This window comes from Maylandia zebra, linkage group LG12, assembly GCF_041146795.1.
Source record: "Maylandia zebra isolate NMK-2024a linkage group LG12, Mzebra_GT3a, whole genome shotgun sequence".
NCBI lineage: Eukaryota > Metazoa > Chordata > Actinopteri > Cichliformes > Cichlidae > Maylandia > Maylandia zebra.
This window is the reverse complement of record NC_135178.1, coordinates 26,773,408-26,797,422: the sequence shown is the minus strand read 5'-3', so window position 1 is coordinate 26,797,422 and position 24,015 is coordinate 26,773,408. Positions and strand designations below refer to the sequence as shown.

Sequence of the window (24,015 nt, the reverse complement as noted above, 5' to 3'; positions counted from 1 at the left end):
AACTGGGACACTGTAAAATGTTACTCTAATGATCACATTATGCGTGTGATTATGTGTATGTGTAGGTCTTTATCTAATAATAATAATGGATTGCATTTAGCGCTTTTCAAGGCACCCAAAGCGCTTTACAATTCCATTATTCATTCACTCTCAAATTCACACACTGGTGTAGGCAGCTACAGTTGTGGCCACAGCTGCCCTGCGGCAGACTGACAGAAGCGAGGCTGCCATATCACACCATCTGCCCCTCTGGCCAACACCAGTAGGCGGTAGGTGAAGTGTCTTGCCCAAGGACACAACGACCAGGACAGAGAGCCCGGAGAGAACCGGTGACCTTCCGGTTACAGATGCGCTTCCCAACCCCCAGCGCCATGGTCGCCCCTACTACTCCTACTCCTACTACTCCTCAACAGGTGGGCCAATCCAAACAAGACTGCACAAACATGGAATCTGTATGTTAAAAAAAGTTTTGTAATATTTATTATAAATTATGAATACATTGTTTTGAATTTGGTTTATATTATGTTTATTTCATCATCCCCCTACAAATGTTATATGTTCTCCTTTTGTCTTTGTTTCACGTGTCACGTTCAGTGTATCTCGTCCATACTTAACGGTCAACAAAATTTGATCTGTGATGTAATGAAGCATCACTGTGTATTAGTTCTGGTGGATTATGCAACGTGATATCCCGAAGCAGTGCCACTGTGCACTATTTCTAAGAGTGCAGCGCAGGCGCTGTTTCAGGTCGTCTCCTGATTTGGCATCCCGAAAGAGATACTGACTGACTGGTAGGTACTGGTCTGTTTGGACCAGCATCCACTACCTTCAGACTGCTTCTCTGGTGACTCTGGTGAAGGAGACAGATGAGTTAGGACCAGAGATGCCAAATTCCACCATTCCATCCTCCATTCATTGTGATAACCATCTCACACAGGCCCAGAGAGCGGATGTTGCTGCATTGCAACAGCATTTTGCAGATGTGTTCTCCCTCCTGCCCAGCCATACCAATCTCATAGAGCACCATTTTGAAATATGCCCAGGCGTGATGGTGCGTTCATGGCCCTGCAGGTTTCCTAAACATAAAAGGCTAATTGTTCAGAGGGAAATGGCTGAAATGCTAAAGCTTGGAGTTCACTAGCTGGGACCACATCCTCGTTAATGATGGGCGATGAGGGATGAGGAAGTGTGAACTGGTGCTGCGGTTTGGGGAAGGCCTCGAAGGGGACTGGCGAAGGCTCTCGAGGAGGAGAAGGGAGGGGAAAATTTGGGGGGGGCATGGGGCATGAAAATGAGAACAGCAGGTATTGGAGAGGGGGGCTTTTATAGCCTGAGGCGTGAAGGAAGAGTGGTCCTGCTCCTGAAATTCAGATGATATCTCTACTAATAGAAGAGTCATACAGTGGGTGGTATAGCCCCGTGGTCCTTGTGGTGAAGAAAGATAGGTCTATACAGTTCTGCATTGACTACCGCAAGGTGAATGAGGTGTCACAGTTTGATGCCTACCCCATGTCCCGGGTTGACGAGTTCCTGAACTGGTTAGGCATTGCTCAGTTTTTCACAACTCTGGATTTAACCAAGGGCTACTGGCAGATTCCCAGGAAAAAGCATCCTTGTGTACTCCTTACAGGTTGTACCAATTTGTCACACTTCCTTCTTTGGAGCTCCAGCCATTTTCCAACTCCTCATGGACTGGGTGCTGCATCCGCAGGCTGCATATGCTGCCGCCTACCCAGATGTCACTGTGGCTGGCATCATCCACAGTGACACCTGGGCGGAGCATGTGCAGTGGGTGGCCACGGTCCTGGAGTCCCTGAGGCACGTGTGGCTCACGGCCAGAAGAAGTGTACGGTTGGACGGAGGGAGGTACAGTATTTGGGGTACCGCTTGGGAGGCGGGCCGGTGCGCCCTCAGGTGTAAAAAACAGCAGCCATTGCATGCTTGCTACAGCACAGTTGAAAAGGAGTGCTTGGTAATCTGCTGGGTGGTTGACTCTCTTCATTTTTACCTCCTGAGCTGCCCTTTCATCCTCTGTTCGGATCACGCTCCGCTACAGTGGCTCCATCACATGCAGGATGCCAACGCCCGAATCACCTGTTGGTGTCTGACCTTACAGCCTTTTAAGTTATAGGTGATCCATAGACTGGGGGCGCAGATGGTCGTGAAGTAAAATGTCTTGGTCGAAACATCTGATATATTCTCTATGTTCTGTTGTGAATGAAATATGGGTTCATGAGATTTGGAAATGATTGCATTCGTTTTTTTATTTACATGTTAAACAGCATTCCGCGTTTTTTTTTGAGTTGTCTTTGTTTTTGCTGCTACGATTGGCTATTTGCCTTCCCTGATCCCTGTGTAATACTACCCATCATTCTACAAAAGGGTTTTTAAATTTATGCATAATGAATATTTTAACCCCTGTTGGAGTGCAATGCCCATATATTATGCTTAAGCAAATGAATTTATTTTTGCTGAACTGTTTTCCAGCTTTGCCTTTATCCCTCAAGTGATTGGCATTGGTATGAAACCTTTCAGTGAGACGTGAGGAAAAGTAAAATGAAGGTAAATATTTGTTGTGGTGAGCTGGGTAATATTCAGTTCTGTTTATTTGTGCGAGATGGAAGCAAATGGCTTTTTCTGAAGAGTGACAGCCTAAACAGTTGGCACAAACTTAAAAAAAAAACAAAACAAACAAAAACAAAAAACTGGCTTTATCCTGAAAAAGTTGAAATGCATTTATATTCAGATGGATTAACTCTAACTTTTCCGTGCAATGTTTCTCTTACAATTGGTAAAAACCCCCAACAAAACAAATGAGTCAAACAGGAAAAAGCAAATGCTCACCCACTCTTTCTTTCTAGCATTATTCTAATATCTGGGATTGAGCACTCGCTGAATTTGTCCATCAGCTTTAGCAGTGTGCAACCACTTTCCACAGTGGAAGATTGTTGTGACTGAATTGGCTGTGTTGGTCACCTCAATACACTCTAAATACCACCCACTGTTGGGGCTAGTGCCGTCGTGCTCCACTTTGACCCTCAGCAATTCCCCAAGGTCCAGCATCTCCAGAACGAAGCGGTCTGTCCGCCCTCGCTCGAAAAGGTTGCGAAACTTCTGCCGTAGGTGACGCTTGCCTGAGTCACCATTGACGCCATACATGGTGATAAAAACATTTGCGTCTGTGCCGGCCGCTTTGACGTCCCCGGTGATGACGATGATTTCATACTTGACAGGGACCAGGTTGCGGACTTTGCTTGCAAAGCTCTCGATGGATTTATAGCACTCGAATGTCTGGAACTGGTCTTTTTTGGCTGCCAGGGGAATTTGTGCATCACAGTGGAAGAAATACCTAACCACAAGAGGATGCATTGATTCAGCACCATCAGTTTTATATAACATAATGCATGTTGTGAGAGTCTACTCACTTGTTTCCCAGCTCCTTTTCTGTCACCACCACCTCCATAACATGCCAGAAAGCCTCATTCTTCACCTTCTTGCCGTCTTTTGTGATGTGGCCAACGCAGATGCTAGCGATTTCCCCCACGTGCTTCGACGAGAACTCAAACGTGTCAGTGGCACCGCTGTGGAAGGGTGCAAGAGAAGTTTGTGTAGGGTTTTGATTTTAAACTGTTAAATTTTGTGGTCTGCCTGAGAGGTTCTGTTTCACCTCATGGGATTATCTCTCCTGAGAGTAAAGAGAAAATGAAGCTACAAGATAAAAGGGGGTAGAAAAAAATGTGTAAAAGAGGGCGATTATGTAAGACCACATTAGAGGGTTTTACCATGAGTCGTGAACCCTGGACTCTCTGAAGACCTACCTTAAGAACTTCTTTTTCTTATTCTCCAGAACAAACTCCTTGGAACGGGCTTTCCTTCCTTCCAGCAGGATCCAGACATTTTCCGTTGTGGAGGCGTCATCTGCGTTAGCAGTTGTTGTGGCAATTTCATATTCTGTGGCCATGCACAGAGACACAAATTGCTGCATTATTTTACAAGTGACAAATGGTTGTAATTTACTGCAAGTGATTCATCTCAGATAATTACACAACCCATGATTATGCCTACAGACTCTCAGGATTACTAACTTGTTTTGTCACTGAGGTCTACAAAATCATTGTTGGCACAAGCCAGTTCCCTCATAATCTGCCCGTCATCTTCGTTTTTTGCCAACCAGCGGTCACAGGGGAACCTGAAGGTGTTGTCCAGGGCCTCATCTTTCACGTCAAGGTACTCCAGGTGCCATCCAGGAGCAGGGCCTGTTTACAGTAAGAGCAACAGTCAATGGTGAATTTATTCCATCTGTGCACAAATGTTATCTCAACCACTGATCTAAATTTTCCTGTTCCATTGTTTAACAAAAAAAAAGGTAAAGTATATATAGTATAAAGTTTCTTGAGATGACTACTATTGTGAACAGGTACTTTATAAATAAAATAGATTTGAAGTAAACAAGCTAACATTAACACTGTGCTGTACATCCACTCTTGCAGTATCTAAGCAAGATTCTGTTATTCCATCTTCCAAGTATCCTTGTAAGACATTTTGTCTTTTTTAGTCAAAAAGTTGAAAATAAAAAAAAGTAAAGTACTTTGCTTCAATTCATTGCTTATACACAGCTCTTTTAAGGCCCTGCTGTGGCATTTCAATTGGGTTGATATACAGTGGCTTGCAAAAGTATTCGGCCCCCTTGAACTTTCCCACATTTTGTCACATTACAGCCACAAACATGAATCAATTTTATTGGAATTCCACGTGAAAGACCGATATAAAGTGGTGTACATGTGAGAAGTGGAATGAAAATCATACATGATTCCAAACATTTTTTACAAATAAATAACTGCAAAGTGGGGTGTGCGTAATTATTCAGCCCCCTGAGTCAATACTTTGTAGAACCACCTTTTGCTGGAATTACAGCTGCCAGTCTGGGGTATGTCTCTACCAGCTTTGCACATGTAGAGATTCTACAAAACAGCTCCAGCTCAGTCAGATTAGATGGACACCGTTTGTGAACAGCAGTTTTCAGATCTTGCCACAGATTCTTGATTGGATTTCGATCTGGACTTTGACTGGGCCATTCTAACACATGGATATGTTTTGTTTTTAAACCATTCCATTGTTGCCCTGGCTTTATGTTCAGGGTCGTTGTCCTGCTGGAAGGTGAACCTCCGCCCCAGTTTCAAGTCTTTTGCAGACTCCAAGAGGTTTTCTTCCAAGATTGTCCTGTTTTGGCTCCATCCATCTTCCCATCAACTCTGACCAGCTTCCCTGTCCCTGCTGAAGAGAAGCACCCCCAGAGCCTGATGCTGCCACCACCATATTTGACAGTGGGGATTGTGTGTTCAGAGTGATGTGCAGTGTTAGTTTTTTGCCACACATAGCGTTTTGCATTTTGGCCACAAAGTTCCATTTTGGTCTCATCTGACCAGAGCACCTTCTTCCACATGTTTGCTGTGTCCCCCACATGGCTTGTGGCAAACTGCAAATGGGACTTCTTATGGTTTTCTGTTAACAATGGCTTTCTTCTTGCCACTCTTCCATAAAGGCCAACTGTGTGCAGTGCATGACTAACAGCTGTCCTATGAACAGATTTTCCCACCTGAGCTGTAGATCTCTGCAGCTCGTCCAGAGTCACCATGGGCCTCTTGGCTGCATTTCTGATCAGCGCTCTCCTTGTTCGGCCTGTGAGTTTAGGTGGACGGCCTTGTCTCGATAGGTTTACAGTTGTGCCATACTTCTTCCATTTCTGAATGATTGCTTGAACAGTGCTCCGTGGGATGTTCAAGGCTTGCGAAATCTTTTTGAGCCTGCTTTAAATTTCTCAATAACCTTAACCCTGACCTGTCTGGTGTGTTCTTTGGACTTCATGGTGTTGTTGCTCCCAGTATTCTCTTAGAAAACCTCTGAGGCCGTCACAGATTACTCCAAACTGCTAAAACTTTCCTTCCTTTCTTATGTGCTTACTTATGACTGTAGTTCTCCTTGTCTCCTTACCTTTGTTGTCATGCCACACTCTGACTTTTGACAGTTCGCCCAGACTGAGCATGTCAGGAAATCTGAACACGTCCTTCATTTTTCGCTCAAACTTGTTTCTGTTGGTGCTCTCTTTCAGAGGCAGCGTCCCTGTGTCTCCATACTCCCCAAACACAATCAGAAACACGTTGGCATCAGTGCCAGCACCTAGAATATTGCAAAGATCAGAGAACAGAACTCCAATAAACTTTAACTTATGAGAAAATCTATTAGTAGTTGTAAACATGCTTGTTAAAGTTAAGCACTCAGTGTCTTATTTAACACTTAAAAAAGATGTAAAATACTCATAGAAGTTCAACAAACGTAAAATTTGGGGAAGAAATTTGTGCAGTTAAAGAGGGCTCTGGGATGATTAGAAAAAACCCCCAACTTTGAATATTGATATTTATTTATTTATTTTTTTAAACTTTATTCCAAGCAGACAAATTAAGTTAAAATTGACTGATACAGTTTCTTTAACCTGGTCAACTTTCTAAATATATGTGGAAACATTCTGTGACCCACCTGCAACGTCACTAGTCTGGACTTGGATGATGTAAGTTGTTTTTTCTACCATCTCCTCGTCATCCACCATAGCCGCCAGCTCACACACCTTTGTCCTCTTGGGCCCTTTGGTCTTGGACAGCCAGTTCTCGTAGGTGAACAGGTACTCTTCCTCTGTGGTCAGGTTTCTCATCAGGATCTAACATTTTAAATCAGACGATGACCTCACAATTCGCATTAAACAAATGTCCACATGTGAAATCTACTATTTAGCTGCAGCAGAGGAGGAGGAAATTGACTGTGATTTTGGAATAAATGCATTAATGTATATTTGTGGCTTGAAAAATGTTAAACAATCCACAAATACACTAAAGTTAACCTAGCATTCATCTGTTTCCACTGCAAAAGAATCTGATTAATTAACGGTATTTGCGAAGGCTGAAAAAAGAAATTGCTTCATTATTAAATTAGCAAATTAAAAGATTGTGGTTTAAAAATCACAAGAGTTATTGTTTTAATTACAGCTTAGAGACAGCGCCATCCACTGCAATGATATACCAAACATGCAAGTGAAATTTACTAACTTGTGAAAACTGTTCAGTGTTCCACCTCATTTCATTACCTGAATAGGAACATTTATATAATTTCACAAATACTGTACAATCATTACTTACTTCATTAGGTACATCTGTTCAACCGGTTAATAATGCAAATATTTAATTAGTAAGTCAGACAGCTGCAGCTCAATGCCTTTAAGTGTGTAGACATAGTCCAGATGACCTCCTAAAGTTAAAACTGAACATCAGAATGTGGAAGAAAAGTTATTTAAGTAACTGACTGTGGCATGGTTGTTGGTGCCAGATGGGCTGGTCTGAGTATTTCAGAAACTGTTGATTTTCCCACATAACCATCTTTAGGGTTTATAGTAGTGATGTGCGATACCACTGATTTCCTTTCCGATCCGATACCAATTAATATTCAGGGTGGTATCGACGATACTGATCCGATACCGATAGTTTGATCTCAAGTTATAGCATCATAATGATTACAGGACATCAGATTTCTTGTTCTTATCACTTAATAATGCAGATGAGTTCATCATATAGAAATAGAAAAACTGAAGTTGTGCGCTATTTGAACACCTTGCCCGCCCTAGCAGCACCTGTCCCTCTCCTCCTCTTCAGTTCGCTTCAACATACGCTCGTCATATTCTGTGATATGATTTGCTCTGAGGTGTTTGACAAGGTTAGTGATGTTGCCACAACCATACATGCCAACCCTCCCGATGTTTCCAGGAGAATCCTGAATTTCAGTGCCCCTTCCAAAAATCTCCTGGAGCCACCATTCTCCCGAATTTCTCCCGATTTTCCACCCGGACATCAAAATTGAAAAACCATGTCGCAGAATTCATAGCGCGGCGCGGCCCAGCCTATTCCAGTTTCCAGATACTTAGTTTTAATATTACTCTTATTTCTCTTTCTGGGTCGCAAAAAAACTTTTAACATATTTTCAGGTGAGAATGTAGCTGTGTAAACTTCAAATATCTGAGCCAACCGACACATCGTCTTCAAACCCCCGCGGTCGTTAAACATGATATATAAGTCACTTTGATAACTTAAAAATGTTATTGTTTGGCTTTTTCAGTGTTTTATTTGTTCGCGAGTAAATCGGTTTGGCTGAGAATAAAGTTATTAGATTAGATTAAATTAAATTTAACTTTATTAATCCCTCGAGAGGGTTCCTCCGGGGTTTTCACACAGCTGAATAAACGTCAAACAGAAAACTGTTTAAACAGAAGTGTGAGACGGTCGAGAGTTTAAGTCAGCGCCCTGTTATATTTTAGATAGCAAGGAGCAGAGTCTCAGGTGGAAGCAGCCTCTGAATTTGGACACCCCCGCTGTTTCCGGGCCGGCCAATAATAACGGTGACATTTAACGTATTTTATCCGATAAATAAACACTGTAAACTTTATTTATCAACCCCCCAACAGCCTTTTTGAATGTCTCCCTAATTCTGAGGTCTCAAGGTTGGCAAGTATGGCCACAACACCTCACTTTTTGCCACATGTCGCAAACCACGTCTTGGCTGTTTGTGGATGTAAAATACAGTGGGGCAAAAAAGTATTTAGTCAGCCACCGATTGTGCAAGTTCCCCCACTTAAAATGATGACAGAGGTCAGTAATTTGCACCAGAGGTACACTTCAACTGTGAGAGACAGAATGTGAAAAAAAAATCCATGAATTCACATGGTAGGATTTGTAAAGAATTTATTTGTAAATCAGGGTGGAAAATAAGTATTTGGTCACCTCAAACAAGGAAAATCTCTGGCTCTCACAGACCTGTAACGTCTTCTGTAAGAAGCTTTTCTGTCCCCCACTCGTTACCTGTATGAATGGCACCTGTTTGAACTCATCATCTGTATAAAAGACACCTGTCCACAGCCTCAAACAGTCAGACTCCAAACTCCGCCATGGCCAAGACCAAAGAGCTTTCGAAGGACACCAGGAAAAGTATTGTAGACCTGCACCAGACTGGGAAGAGTGAATCTACAATAGGCAAGCAGCTTGGTGTGAAAAAAATCAACTGTGGGAGCAATCATCAGAAAATGGAAGACATACAAGACCACTGATAATCTCCCTCGATCTGGGGCTCCACGCAAGATCTCATCCCGTGGGGTCAAAATGATCATGAGAACGGTGAGCAAAGATCCCAGAACCACACGGGGGGACCTGGTGAATGACCTGCAGAGAGCTGGGACCAAAGTAACAAAGGTCACCATCAGTAACACACTACAACGGCAGGGAATCAAATCCCGCAGTGCCAGACGTGTTCCGCTGCTGAAGCCAGTGCATGTCCAGGCCCGTCTGAAGTTTGCCAGAGAGCACATGGATGATACAGCAGAGGATTGGGAGAATGTCATGTGGTCAGATGAAACCAAAGTAGAACTTTTTGGTATAAACTCAACTCGTCGTGTTTGGAGGAAGAAGAATACTGAGTTGCATCCCAAGAACACCATACCTACTGTGAAGCATGGGGGTGGAAACATCATGCTATGGGGCTGTTTTTCTGCCAAGGGGACAGGACGACTGATCCGTGTTAAGGACAGAATGAATGGGGCCATGTATCGTGAGATTTTGAGCCAAAACCTCCTTCCATCAGTGAGAACTTTGGAGATGAAACGAGGCTGGGTCTTCCAACATGACAATGATCCAAAACACACCGCCCGGGCAACAAAGGAGTGGCTCCGTAAGAAGCATTTGAAAGTCCTGGAGTGGCCTAGCCAGTCTCCAGACCTCAACCCCATAGAAAATCTGTGGCGGGAGTTGAAAGTCCGTGTTGCTCGGCGACAGCCCCAAAACATCACTGCTCTCGAGAAGATCTGCATGGAGGAATGGGCCAAAATACCAGCTACTGTGTGTGCAAACCTGGTAAAGACCTATAGTAAACGTTTGACCTCTGTTATTGCCAACAAAGGTTATGTTACAAAGTATTGAGTTGTATTTTTGTTATTGACCAAATACTTATTTTCCACCCTGATTTACGAATAAATTCTTTACAAATCCTACCATGTGGATTCATGGATTTTTTTTTTCACATTCTGTCTCTCACAGTTGAAGTGTACCTCTGGTGCAAATTACTGACCTCTGTCATCATTTTAAGTGGGGGAACTTGCACAATCGGTGGCTGACTAAATACTTTTTTGCCCCACTGTATGTCCGCAAATTACTCCAATTACGCTCAGCCATTGTTGTGAGTGCACACGCCAGCGGCTGCGAGACATTTATACAGCCGTATTTCGCACATGACTATGAAAGGCGGAAGAGGAAGTAGTGCCTTTGAATGTAGACAATCCGAATGTTATAGTTTCTTTCCACTGTGTTGCTGTTAATGATAAACTACAAATTTACTCTAAACTACTAAAATATCGATATTTTAATGTGAGAATTGATTCTAGAACATAAATGATTGGTATCGGAGGAATCAATATTTCAGGATCGATCTGCACATCACTAGTTTATAGAGGACGGACAGAAAAAGATAAAATATCCAGTGATCTGATTGTTCTCTGTGCAGTGAAAATGCCTTTTGATGCCAGAGAAAGACTGCATTGAGCTGATAGGGAGCCAACAGTGACTCAAAAAAACCACACCTTGCAACCAAGGTATGCAGAAAAACATCTCTGAAAGCACAAAATATCAAATGCTGCAGCAGATCACACTGAGTGCCACTCCTGTTTGCTAAGAGCAGGAACCTGAGGCTACAATACACATGGGATCAACAGAACAGAAGATTGGAAAAATGTTGTCTGGTCTGATGAGTTCTTGATTTCTGCTGCAACATTCAGATAGTAGTGTCTGAATTTGTTGCAGACAACATGAAAACATGGATCCATCCTGCTTGCATCAACAGTTCAGGCTGCTAGTGGTGGTTTAATGATGTGGGGGATATTTTCTTGGCATGCTTTGGGCCCCTTAGTACCAACTGAGCATTATTGAAATGCCACAGCCTACCTGAGAATTGATGCTGATCATTTCCATCCCTTTATGGCCACGGTGTACCCATCTTCTGATGGTTGCTTTCAAAAGGATGACACACCATATCACAAAGCTCAAGTAATCTCAAACTGATTGCTTGAATATGAAAATGAGCTCACTGTTCTCAAATGGCCTCTACAGTCACCAGATCTCAATCAAGCAGAGCACCTTTGGGATTTGGCTCAACGGGGGATTTGTATCATGGTTGTGGGGCCAACAAGTCTGCAGCAAGTGTTTGACGGTATCATGTCAGTAATGGGTAAAATCTCAGAGGAATGTATACACCACCTTGTTGAACCTATGCCATGAAGAATTAAGCCAGTTCTGAATGTAAAAGGGGATCTAGCAAACTGTACCTTATAAAGTAGCACATGAGTGTAACACGTAATATTTATGATAAACTGATGTGAAAGTTTTGTGCTACCTCAAAATGTGCATCTGCTTTCCGGTAATTGCAAATTATTTCTTATCATTCCTTCTTTCTTACATTTTGTATTCTAATACCAGACGTGTTGCATCAGACTCTCTTTGCATTACCCTGTCAAGAAACCAGTCTGGGCGGCTTCCGGTGCCATCTATTCGAATTCTGATCTTCTTCAAAGGAGCGATGTCATCTATCTCCAAGGTAAATGTGTCTTCTTGCCCTCTTTCAAACCTGAATGAACCAATATATATGGATTAAGCTGCATTTAAAGACATGACTGTGCTAATTAAATAGTTTAACCTTTCTGAAGATACATTTAATTGCATTTTAACTTTCATGCCTTTGTAGCTGTACACAGCAGCTGGTTAGATTATCTTAGGTTAAACGGCATAAACAGTGAAACAGCCTGTCCAATTTTGTCCATAGGCAACAGCACAGATTAACATAAAACACTGTGTTTATTCAGAAACATGTGGTGCTTATGGCATTTATATGGCAGACTCTTTGTTATTACGATCTTAGTGCCAATAAAGGAAATCACTGCTTTGATCCAAAATACCACACAATAAGTGACATTTCTTTATAATTAGGTCACATTAATGAGATGCAACACATATATTATTGAACTTTAAAGGTGCTGATGAGCTCATTTTGTTTGTTTAAACTCAGGCATCCCACATTTCCAGTATTTGCACTGAAAGTATCAACTGTTTCTTTACTGATAAGTAATCACTGTGAACTGACCTATCCTCATTTTTGGGCAGAAGCATTTCCTCTGTGCTCCCATTGGCTCCGAACACGGTCAGGAAAATGTTGGTATCAGTTCCTGCATACTGAATGTCACCTGTGGCAACCGTGACTGAATAAACAACCTAAAAAAATACAGTACACAGAGATACAGATACAGTTTTTATGTAACACATTAACTGAATGTTTTCCAACACTTCATATTTTAGGTGCGGTGACTCACTTTGCGGATAATGTTGATCGTGCTGGAGTCCAGCACATTGAACAGTCTGGCAGTCAGACCATCTCCCCTGTCTTTAGCCAGCCAGCACTTACATGGAAAGATGTACTTGATACCTTTGGTTGGCACGGCAACCGACAGCTCATCCACCAACCAGCAGCTCTCTGGTGTGACACCATTATGGCCAAGCTGAGAGGGAAGAGAAGGGAGAGGAGATGGAGAGGGAATTTGTATATCACTTGATTTTTGTTTGATCTAGGCACATCTAGAATTAATTATTGCTGAGCTAGAATGGTTTTATTAAAATTTTAATAGCAGTGCATCTGAAGAGACAGCAGAGAGGAGACAGTTTCACAGATTTAGCTACAGAAAGAGTCCCAGATTCTCACTTCCACCCTCTTGATCTCTCCCACGTCAGTTCCATAGCACACAAAGTGCTCCATGGAGCCAGCTGTGAAGGATTTCTTTCCCTCTGGCAGGTCCAGCCACAGCCGGTCTGTCTCGACGTCATTGGGACCAATGATGATGACATAAACCCTCGCTGTGGTGCTGGCATCTTGTTCGATCGCCGTGGACAGGGTGAAGTGATAAGGGATGACTGGGTGAGAGAGAAAAACTGCTTTGAGATTTTTTTCCACATATAAAATTCAGTCTGATGTCTCAGCCACTTCAGAGACCATTCCTACTTCTTTAATATTAGTACTATCATCTAGCTCCAGGCTGAGTGTGACCTTTTGATCTTTTTCAAATATGGATGGAGACAATATTAAAGTTTATCTTAAAGGAGTAGTTTGACATTTTGGGAAAGGTGTATTCTTACAGAAAGTCAGATTAAGGTGGAAGATTGTTAGCACTCTTTTAAAACTGTAGCCAGCAGCCATTTACCTTAGCATAGCACGAAGACTTATAGTCAGGAAATAATCCTTCATCACTATACACTGTAAAAGCATACAGCTGTTCTTCTTAGACGAAACATGTTGTGTTAATTAATGAGCCTTTAAGGTGTTTGTAGATGCTTTTCTTTTATTAAGGCTACATCAGTGTTATTCTAGTGCTTTAGCACACACATACTATCATGTGCAGCCAAAGAAAGAGAGCAGAGGGATGCTTGTTTTGTGTCTTGTATCATACAGAAGAACAGAAACAGCAACGTTTCAGATCAGAGATTTATTTTGCCTGAGGTAGAGCAGTTCCACTACTAATCAGAAGGTCAGTTGTTCAATCCCTCCTCCTCCTTCATTCTGCACGTTGAAGTGTCCTTGGGCAAGATACTGACCCTCAAATCCGCCTCCCCGTGCATCCTTCAAAAAGTGTGTTCGTGTGTGTGTTTGAAAGTCCTTAGAGGCAGAAAATATAGCTCAAATGTGTGTGTGAATGTGGGTTGTAATAATCAATTGCTTTGAGTGCTCACTTAGACTAGAAAAGCACTACATAAGTACCAGTTCATTTAGCATCCCTGGTAGAGAGGTACAAAGAGGATTATAGAGGATGAGGTTACAAAAGGTGTCTGAGCCAAGCTATCTTTTTTGTCTTTTTTTCTCATTTTTTGAAGCAATTGTAGGTCTGCGTACTACAATTTTGTGGATGTCTCTGCTTTCCTTTCCACACTAAAAAAAGTCAGAACTGCATTGGCAGGACTTCCAGAAGTCTCAGTTTTAGGAGTGCTGTGGTGAGTGAGTTCAGGCACAAGGCGTAACTTTGGTAAGTTAAACACTTTAAAATGAAAGCCACCAAGCACAAATTTCTTTAATGTTGGTTAATTTGGTGTAAATATTAGGGTGAACTATGACCTGATTGATATTACCTATATTTATCAAATTTCTATAAGTTTGCATTGATTCTTCCTGTTGATATTGTGGTTATTTATCATGTTGAATTTCAGTATTTTTTCCTGATATTTGTGTCCACTTCCAGAAACGTCATTTCACAAAGAGACACAATGAATAGACCTTACTTGGACCCTCTTCAACCACTACTGCCTTTTTCTTCTTTTTCTTCTTGTTGGCATTCTTGTCCAGTCCCAGTTTGGCCTGAGCAATCATTTTGGAATATGGATCAGAGCTTCTTTCACCCTCATACCCCTGAAACAGGCACAAAATAAACACAGCTATCAATTTTCTTTTCTGGAATAACTCTGACATACAAAGAAGAAAATAATAAAACACTGTCTTTAAATACAACCTTGACGTAGAAGGTCCTGTCTATTTGTTTGTCCTCTTTCTTCGTTGATAGCCAGCGCTCACACAGGAACATGTATACCTCTTCTGTTTCCACATCCAGCACCTCCACCTGGTCCAGGTACCAATCAGCCCCAATCATAGAGTTGTTATGACGAACACGAATCTTAAACACCTGCCCCAAATCCACGGCCTCAATATTGAACTTATCCACCTAAAAGGCAAAAGGAATTGAACAGATTTAGATTTATTTTTGTGCAACATCACATAACGATTCGCACTTCTCCTCTAATACCTCTCCTCTCTCAAACTTGTTCTTGTTATTCTCAGATTTGGCGAGTTTCCGCTCTCCTGTGTCTCCCAAATCTCCATAAATGGTGAGGAAAACGTTGGCATCGGTCCCTGCTCCGTACATATCGCCTGTCCGCACAGACACCGTGTATGTGTGAGCTGTGAGGGAGGAAAAATTTTGAAGTCGGTAAATGCAGACCTTGTTTGCTAATAGATTTTTTTTTCCAACTGTGTTGTTTCCAGTCTCACAGCGTGTCTATTTATACAGCAAAATGTCTCAAAAAATTTGTACAACATGCAGAGGGTTGGTGTGACAGAAGAGGATGCTTTGGATAGTGCGAGATCGGCTGTGGTAACCCCTAAAGAGAGCAGCTGAAAGAAGAAGAATGTCTCAAAATTGGACTTTAAACCGTTCTCCCCACTAACCCTTTCAAAACTGAGTTCAGCTTTGAAAAAGTGCATGCTAGGAGAGCATATTAGGATGCTGAAAAGCAAAATCTACCAAGGCTTATATTGCTCCATGCTAGTTCAACATCTTCACCATGCAACAGCTGAAATACAAATAAGCACCTCTAATGTTTCCTTAGACAGAGCACTTGAAAGCAAGTGTAGTTACATTCCACCGGTGACATAACTTTCAACCTACTTTCCAAAGCATCTTCCACCTCAGTTTCAGTCGTTTTCAGTGTCCCATCCCTGAGGAGTTTCTGTGTGATGATGTCTGAGGGGACAAGCTCCCTCACCGTCTCACCATCATCTTCAGACTTAGCTAGCCAGCGCTCGCAAGGGAATATAGTCGTCTCAGAACCCTGCCATTAAACACACACAACTCTTCAGTCTGGCACCAGCTATGTTTCTCTAGCTGAGACTCAATGAACTGTGTGAGCCAGAAGATGTTAAATTATTAATTTGTTAATAATTTAATGAGGCCACAGACAAGAAATCTCTTAACGATGCACTTACAGTGCATTGCCTAAAGTATTCACTCATCTGCGTTCAAAGGCATATGAACTTGAGTGACATCCCATTCTTAATCCATAGGGTTGAACATGATGTTGCAGCTATAATAGCTTCAACTCTTCTGGGAAGGCTTTCCACAAGGTTTAAGAGTGTTTTTATGAGAATATTTGACTACTCTTCCAGAAGAGCGTTTGTGATGTTGGATGAGAAGGGTGCTGTCAGGACTCTGTACAGGACAATCAAATTCTTTCACACCAGACTCGCTCATCCATGTTTTTATGAACCTTATGTGCCTCGGTATGTGCTCTGTGATTTTATGTGACCTACCACTTTGTGGCTGAGCTGCTGTCATTCCTCAATCGCTTCCACTTAATAATAATAATAACAGTAAAAGTTTAATGTGGAATCCTTAGTAGTGCTTGACTTCACAGAGCTCCTGAGAGCAACCCATTGTGTCACAAATGTTTGTAGAAGCAGTGTGCATGCCTAGGTGCTTGATTTTATACACACACCTGTGGCCATGGAAGTAACTGGAACACCTTAGCCATGATTTGGATGAGTGAGTGAATAGTTTTGGCAATATAATGCCGCTATTATGGTGTCATCTCATGTGGCTTTTGCTTACCTTTCCTTTCCTGAGCTGTCGCCTGATCTCCACTCTGTCAAGATGCCATCCAGGATTGGTGCCGCTGTTGTCATGTCCTATCCTGATTTTCTCTATAACATCACCAATGTCCTCCAGCTGTTTAAAGACAACTTATCATTCGCAAACCGGCCGCCACTTTTTGAAAAGCTCTATCAGTGAGTAGCCACACATTACACTTACCTCCACAATAAACATGTCTTCAGCTCCCCTCTCAAAGCACAAGCGTCGCTCTCTCTTGTTGACACACAGGTGCTTCTGCTGAGTGCACACCCCCTTATGGCCATACAAGACTATAAACACGTCAGCATCTGTTCCCGCTCCAAATACATCGGTGGTGTATATCTTTATCTCATAAGGCACAACTGAAAAAAATGGAAAAGCTTTTTTGTTGACAGGTAAGGTGGAAGAACCCTTTTTGAGCCGTACACACACTGGTCCCATCATCGTTTACACTTCGGTTTATCAGGTGCCAGGTACAGCTGACCACTTGTGTTCAGATTTCCTTTCCTTCTTTTTAACCAAGAGTCAGGAAAGAAAACAACTATTTTAAGACTTGTAAAACACAAAAGCTGCATGAAAAAGAGAAAACAAGGTGTTACAATCTTGTTGTGGATGTATTAGACGCACTACAAAAAAATGTCAGTGCGTCAAAGACTGAAACTGCTTTGGCGGTTTCACCATTTATTGATGAGCAAACACTATCATGGTTAACTCATATTGATGACGTAGGAGTGGGTATATTTCAACTTAATATTCAAAAGCTTGCGTTTTGAATTTCAGAGGCCACAATTAAACGTGTATAATAGTCTTTGTTTCTATCCCACCTTGATTACTTGTCTGTTATTTGGTTTTAGTGCTTCAGAAGTAAGACCCTTGCTCAAAACAGAGCTACCCATTTTGCTCTTCACTGAAGGACAGTGTGGGTGGGAAACATGCCAGGCTGTCATGGATGAAGGTGGAGGACAGGCTGGCATATAATCTAGTCTTTTATATAAGAAACATTTGCATTTTAGGAAAGGCTATATTAGTATTCACAGCTAACGTTTACAGTTATGATACCAGACGTGCTTTTATGCCTTACAGAAAACATATCAGACTAAACTATCTAACTGTAATAACTGTCCATCATTCTTACTACAAGCATTGATAAGCAATTAAAAGCAAGAAGTTTAGGAAGAAAGTCGTGCAGTATATGTAGTTATTTATCTGTGGAGAGGGATCACAGTTGTGCTAGCTGATAGCATAACTGCTGGCTTAAAATGTGTTTATTGTCACTGATGACATTTTTCTGTTTTAGTGTTAACTTGTTGTTGAAACTCAAAGGAATCATTTGATCTTTTAATACATTTGCTGTCCTAAATAGTTAACATCTAACTGGTAAGATACTGAATGAAAATACAAAGTAATGTGTAGAAATTATATCTATAGATAATTGCTACTATAATATCCTGAAATTGGTTGAACTTTTAGAGCCTGCTTTATAAAAATGCCCTTATATTGAAGGGCATTAAATTATCGTCATTGATTAAATAATAACAGTCTTTGAGCCCGCTTTATAAACTGCAATATTATTTATTTACTTTCTTGTTGTTTGTATAAACTAACTGACATGAATGGATCATAATGCATAAGTTGAGTTTGCATACATATTGATAAAAAACAAACTATACTCTATAAGTCAATATTTCGGGCTGTTGTCTCAAACTTTATCTCAAAATTTGGATTTATTAACTCAAACTAATGAGAAAATAACTTTATCAAGGGGAGGCTGGAGCCTATCCCAGCTGTCATAGGGCGAGAGGCAGGGTACACCCTGAACAGGTCGCCAGTCTAACACACAGACACAGACAACCATTTGCACTCAAATAACTTAAATCCTGAGTAATTTTGTCTAAAGTTTGAGTGAGTAAGTCATAATCTTTTTTTGGAAAATAACCTGAAATTTCGACTTAGCTCTGCCAATCGAAAATGTTTTTTTCAAGGGCAGAAACAAGCCTTCATTGGAGGAATGATAATAAAAAGACAGGACACCACTGCAGCTTTATAACATTCATTACAGGTTGGAGTTAATGGTCTGACAAGCACCATTCTTCAGGCAGACTGCTTTAAAATACATTTTACTGCTAATGCTTCCGCTCTTTTATCAGAGTGAAATTTTGCATAAAGCACTTTTAGAGGACGATTTCTCAATAAGCCTACTCTACGTTTACTAATGGATTTGAGTGCTTATATCACTGCTGTTCACTCACATGGTGTGTAGAATTCAGTCTGTAAGTCAGCAGGATAGAGATCCCTCACAGTTGCACCATCATCCTCCCCTTTATCCAGCCAACGGCCACATGGGAAGCGCATCCTCTGACCCTGTGAAGGGGCATCAATGTCGATCCAGTCCAAGAACCAACCAGATGAACCCCCTGATTCAGAAAAAAAAAGTTTATTTTTTTTGTACAGTGCAGTGCTTATGTATATGACTGCTTTGTTTGTTTTTGGACAGTACGTTCTTTCCCCACCTGAGTTGTCGTGCCCGATTCGAACTTTTACCAGGTCGCCCAGATCCACGGCCTCCACAGTGAACTCATTGATCATCCCCTGTTCAAACTTATTCTTGTAGTTTTTACAAGCCTTTAGATTGATGATCCCTGTGGGTGACATGCAGATTTTTTTAAAATTCTGATATTTAGCCAGTAACAGGGATGCCACCATAATGCAGGGATGATGCTGAATTATCGCACCTGTGTCATCATTTTCACCAAAGAGGATGGCGAAGACGTTGGAATCAGTTCCAGCATACTTCTTTTCTCCAGTTTTTATCTTAAGAGTATATGTAGTAGACATAGCTGCAGGATAAATTTATCATATAAGTACATGAAACTTGTCATATTGGTCTTCCACTAATCTTATCCCACTGAGGCGTAAACAAGCTTTGAAGCTTCATTACATTTCTGCTCCAGGCCCAGAGTACCACTCGTGCCCTCATCATCATCATCCTTCCTCATGAAGGCCTCATCCACGGGAACCAGCTCTCTCGCTATCTGCCCGTCGTCTTCATCAACTGCAAGCCAGCGGTTACAAGGGAAGTAGTATCTACAGAAGAAACACCTCTGTTCAACACTCCAAGATATAATCTTGTTAATTTACTCTCCTAATCACACAAAATCTTTAATCCTTGTTTGCTGTAGGATTTTTCTGGAATCCAGCTGAATAACTAAGCAAAACCCACATGGCTGTATGTTTGTGGCACCTACGTTGTATCCTCTTTTGTGTCCACTATTTCAACACGATCCAGGTACCAAGAGGAGTAAGACTCAGAGTTGTCATGACGGATTCGTAGCTTCTTCAAAGGGCCCAAATCAACGGCTGTCACGATGAAAACATCCTCCTGCAAAATGCAGCAACTAGATGTTTTACAAATCACTTTTAATTTAACTGTTTTTATTTGATAGTCCAAAGTGATACCAGAGCAGAAATGAATCGGGACTCACAAGAGTGTTAACTGATAGAAGAGAAGTTGGTTTGAAACAGTACTGAAATATATGAAAGCTTTGAAACTTTACAAGGGAAAGACAGAAAAGGCACAAATATATGAAAATGGAATGCAATCCATCCAGAGTTGCTACAGTATATCTGACCACATCACAAATATATTATTAGAAGAAGCATGTAAGCAAAAACAAGGTAATATGAAAACTCCCTGTTTCTGCGATGCTGTGTAAAATGTAGAGAAGAACAAAATGCAAAATCCCATATTTACCTAAAAATAAGTCAAAGACAACTTAAAAAAAACTTTAGTTGAATTTGATATGTATATTATAATGTTCCCAAAGTCTTGAAAGTAGGCAGGGTAGTTCAACAAACAGACTCTTTTACTTTTGTTTTTACAATTGAGTCATGTTGTTCACGTCACAGAGGTACCTATATGTGGTTTGACATTGTCCTGAGAAATCATCATCTGTATGGCTGCATATGATTTGGAATCATCTGGTGGGATTCATATGTTTCTCCATAACTTGTATGTGCTCTTCAGCCTTAACAGTGCCTACCATGTGCAAGTTACTCATGCTTTTAGAATGCACACTAATATTAAGTCATACAGTTCCTCACATTTTTAGAGAGGAGGAAGTGATGGGCATGTTTTCCATCATTTTTATCATTTTTAATTAAATACACTAAGTGATTTGCAAGTCAATTCATTTTTTTCACCTTTCCTATTATGTTAAAAAAGGAGAAGACGGCTGGTCATACTCCACAGAAAACAGTTAAATGAATATGTGAGCTGCAGTTAAATTTCTTCATGGTAATGTGACAAAGATGGCACCATTCGTTTGTTCCCTTCTCCCTTCCACTTGCCACTCCTGGATTTATTTCTGTCTTCCCGAATCATCTGAAAACAGTTGATGTTAGTGACGGGATCTTGAATTATTCTTGAAGATGTGTTTCTGTGACACTCAGTATAATACACACATGAAGGGCCCCTCATTTCTCACAAAAGCTGTTAGCCTCTCTGTGGTCCAGCCATCTCACAGGCATGACAGTGTCTGTTTTCTGGGCCTGTTTCTTTTCCCTTGTAGCTTCCTTCTACTTCCACATCCCCTGCTTGTTATCCTCTGATTTCTGCAGGGATGTCTGTTGTTGTTATTCCGGTCGTCATGCAACTGCAGCACGTTTAATAAAAATGGTAATAAGGGGTCGAGAAAACAGAGCAGGTCTCCCAAGCAACATGTCCGGTGATGGCATAGCTCAAGAAAAAAAAGGTACTAGCAATAAACGAAACAAACCAAGTGTGACAAGAAAAAGTAAAAGAAAGCAAAAAAGGAAGGAAGAAAAGGACAGAGAGAAAGAGAGGTGGGGTTGTTGAGGAAATATTCAGTTTATTTCACTGTTAAGGCACTCACTCATGAGTAAAATATAGTATTTTTTTTTTTTTACATTGTATCACATAAAAGTATTTATTTATTTATTTATTTTTTAAAAAAGAAGAACAATTCCTTTACAGAACTGAGGGTGACACTGTTTATTCAGGAGCTTTAATTGGTCATAAATAAACTCTCTTTCTTAAATTTTGTTATTATATATATGCCTCTTAAAGTATCTTTAATGAAAAAAACGATTTTAAACAGAACTAAACAGAGAAAAGGTGTAGATGTCTGTCAGCCACAGACCAAACATTCCCACTCACCGAATGGACTTTTTACTTGTGTCCTAGAAACAGACCCATTTTCCACTGAAGTGAGCTCTATGTTCTTACAGGGCCAGCTGTGATAATTAATTAACAGGTGTGGATAAAGTATGGAGTAAAAGTAGGACGGGTTCAATGACGCAGAGGACTCCTGTGAGTCCAAGCCGGCTTGCCTGCAGGAGTGTTTGTAACCCTACCAGAATATGCTCCCACCCACACCTCAGTGGAAGACTCATGTTGCGCGAACATGGTTGAATCTTTGACTAACTGCTGGTTAATTTTCAGCATGACACATTTTTGAACAAATGTATAAAGGTGTTCAGCTGTGATGAAAGCTACTAAGATATTTTTTTTAAGAATATCAATTCATAGAACTTGCCACAATAGAGCATAATCACAAATATAATCAAGCGACATCTTTAAATCTAAATCATCATTTTTATAATCATACAAATTTAGAAGTGATTGTGTATTTCCTTTATTACCTGCCCTCCCTCAAATTTATTGATGTTGTCAGAATTCTTCAGGCAGCGCTCTCCAGTGTCTCCGTTCTCTCCATAAATATTAATGTAGACATTGGCGTCGGTCCCGGCTCCCATCATGTCACCAGTGAAGACACACACTTCGTAGGTGTTGACTGTCAGACAAAACAAGGGTTCAATTACTAACACCTTGTTAACCTGTCATACATGCCCTCCAAGTAAATGTGTGAACCAATTATGGCTAAAACACAACACTGAAGACACAATGAAGATGTCGTAAATAAAAATACATTTCAGTTCTTTATTGCTTATTAGCTGTAGCTAATTGAAATTTCTTAAATGACTAAAAATGGGATAAGGTGGTACTGGGAAGTCTTGTTCAAAAAGATAAATGCAGACAGGTGGGTGCTCACTGGAAGACTGATAGAAAATACATCTGCTTTAAGCCTATGTCTTAAATTAATTAACTATGTGAGGAGAAGGGATACATATGGGAAGAAGAGGTGCTCTTTGAATAAAACAGACCTTTTCTTCTCTCTAACTTTAAAGACATGATGTTAAATCTTTTAGTTTTGGTTGACTTAATAATATTATTACGTGCAATGTAATCATGAATTTCATCCAGCACTGGTATGCTTCCTTTGCTCTGAATGCATTATTCATGTGAAAAGGCATTTGAATTCAGTGCAGATGGTAGATTACCTCCATGACTAGATTTCCACATAGGGAGGTAACTAAGGATTGCACACAGTCAGTGAGACTGCAAAAAGTCATTAATAATATAAAAAAAATTATAATGAAAATCTCACGCATTGAAACTTTAATATGCTCCAAACTCAGAGAAGTGTTTAAAGAACATATGCAATTTCTAAAAATGCATTTTATGCTGTTGCATTTTTGATATAATTTAAAGAGAGGGTTCATGGACCAGCGAACAAAGCTGTGTTTGCCTGACTCTATCCGTGCATGAATAGCAGCTCCATTTTGTTGCAGGTGGTATATTTGAAAGAGTGATTTTGGTGCATTTTTATTGTGGAGTATGCACGGAGAAAAGGGTTTTGTTTTGTACTATGTTGCAAATCCATGGCCACTGAACTACCGGGAATTACTATTATGATGATTATTACTATCACATATATCATCATCATCATGAACTGTGTTAAATAAAACAGTTAAAACTTTCATTTAGCTTGTTCATTTAGTACCTTCCATCTCTTCTGCATCTTCAGGCAGCAGCTCCACCACCAGCTCGCCGTCCTCCTCTCCCCCAGCCAACCAGCGTGAACAGGGAAAATGATATGTCAGCACCACTTCTTGCATCTCCTCGCCACCCTCCTCATCCTCATCTTCCTCTTTCTTCTTTTTCTTCTTCTTTTTCTTGTCCTCCTTTTTCTTCTCCTTGGGCACCAAGGCCATGATGAGATGTTTCACGTCCACTGTCTCCAGGAACCAGCCAGATCCAATGCCGGCGCCATTGTGACCGATGCGTATCTTAAAGATCTTTCCGACATCTTTGGCCTCTATCTGTCAAACAATTGAAAAGTTTTGATTCAACATTTGGACACTTAATTCTGCATTCACGTTAAATTGTTGCAATAGAGTTGGAGTTTTGGAAATCATAAAATCCAGATTTGAAACCTTAAATATTTCGGTGGTATTCCGTTCAAAGTTGTTGGATCTGCTTTCCAGTGTGATAACCTCCGTCTTCCCCTTGTCCCCGTAGATTTGGATGAAGACTACAGCATTTGTGCCAGCAAACACCACATCTCCGGTCACGACTGTTATCTCATAGTTTATTACTAGAAAATGTAGATCGATGAATGTGAAAGTGAACAGAAGTATTT

General features: G+C 40.9%; 1 protein-coding gene across 1 annotated transcript; it reads right to left on the bottom strand.

Moving 5' to 3' along the window:
- Positions 1–2,591: 2,591 nt before the first annotated feature.
- On the bottom strand, positions 2,592–23,720 carry loxhd1b (lipoxygenase homology PLAT domains 1b). The gene is made up of 23 exons (XM_076890967.1): positions 23,377–23,720; positions 22,175–22,326; positions 19,759–19,892; positions 19,452–19,597; positions 19,246–19,350; positions 19,024–19,152; positions 18,763–18,927; positions 16,694–16,875; positions 16,493–16,609; positions 15,554–15,716; positions 14,912–15,066; positions 14,621–14,830; positions 14,394–14,520; positions 12,829–13,037; positions 12,443–12,628; positions 12,217–12,344; positions 11,586–11,703; positions 6,535–6,712; positions 5,992–6,177; positions 4,086–4,256; positions 3,819–3,951; positions 3,426–3,581; positions 2,592–3,349 (listed from the first exon to the last, which is right to left on the bottom strand). The coding sequence occupies exons 1-23, from the start codon at positions 23,585–23,587 to the stop codon at positions 2,869–2,871; spliced, it is 3,942 nt and encodes a 1,313-aa protein (XP_076747082.1). The 5' UTR covers positions 23,588–23,720; the 3' UTR covers positions 2,592–2,868.
- Positions 23,721–24,015: the final 295 nt, after the last annotated feature.

What these genes read in the sequence shown, in the direction of transcription:
- loxhd1b (XM_076890967.1), bottom strand. Translation starts at nt 23,587, where the DNA reads ATGGCCTTGGTGCCCAAGGAGAAGAAAAAGGAGGACAAGAAAAAGAAG. An exon ending in GACTGAATTCTACACACCAT is followed by an intron (nt 16,876 to 18,762) that starts GTGAGTGAACAG and finishes CATTTTTTTCAG; the next exon opens with TTGTGCCTTATGAGATAAAG. An exon ending in AAGACATGTTTATTGTGGAG is followed by an intron (nt 16,610 to 16,693) that starts GTAAGTGTAATG and finishes GTCTTTAAACAG; the next exon opens with CTGGAGGACATTGGTGATGT.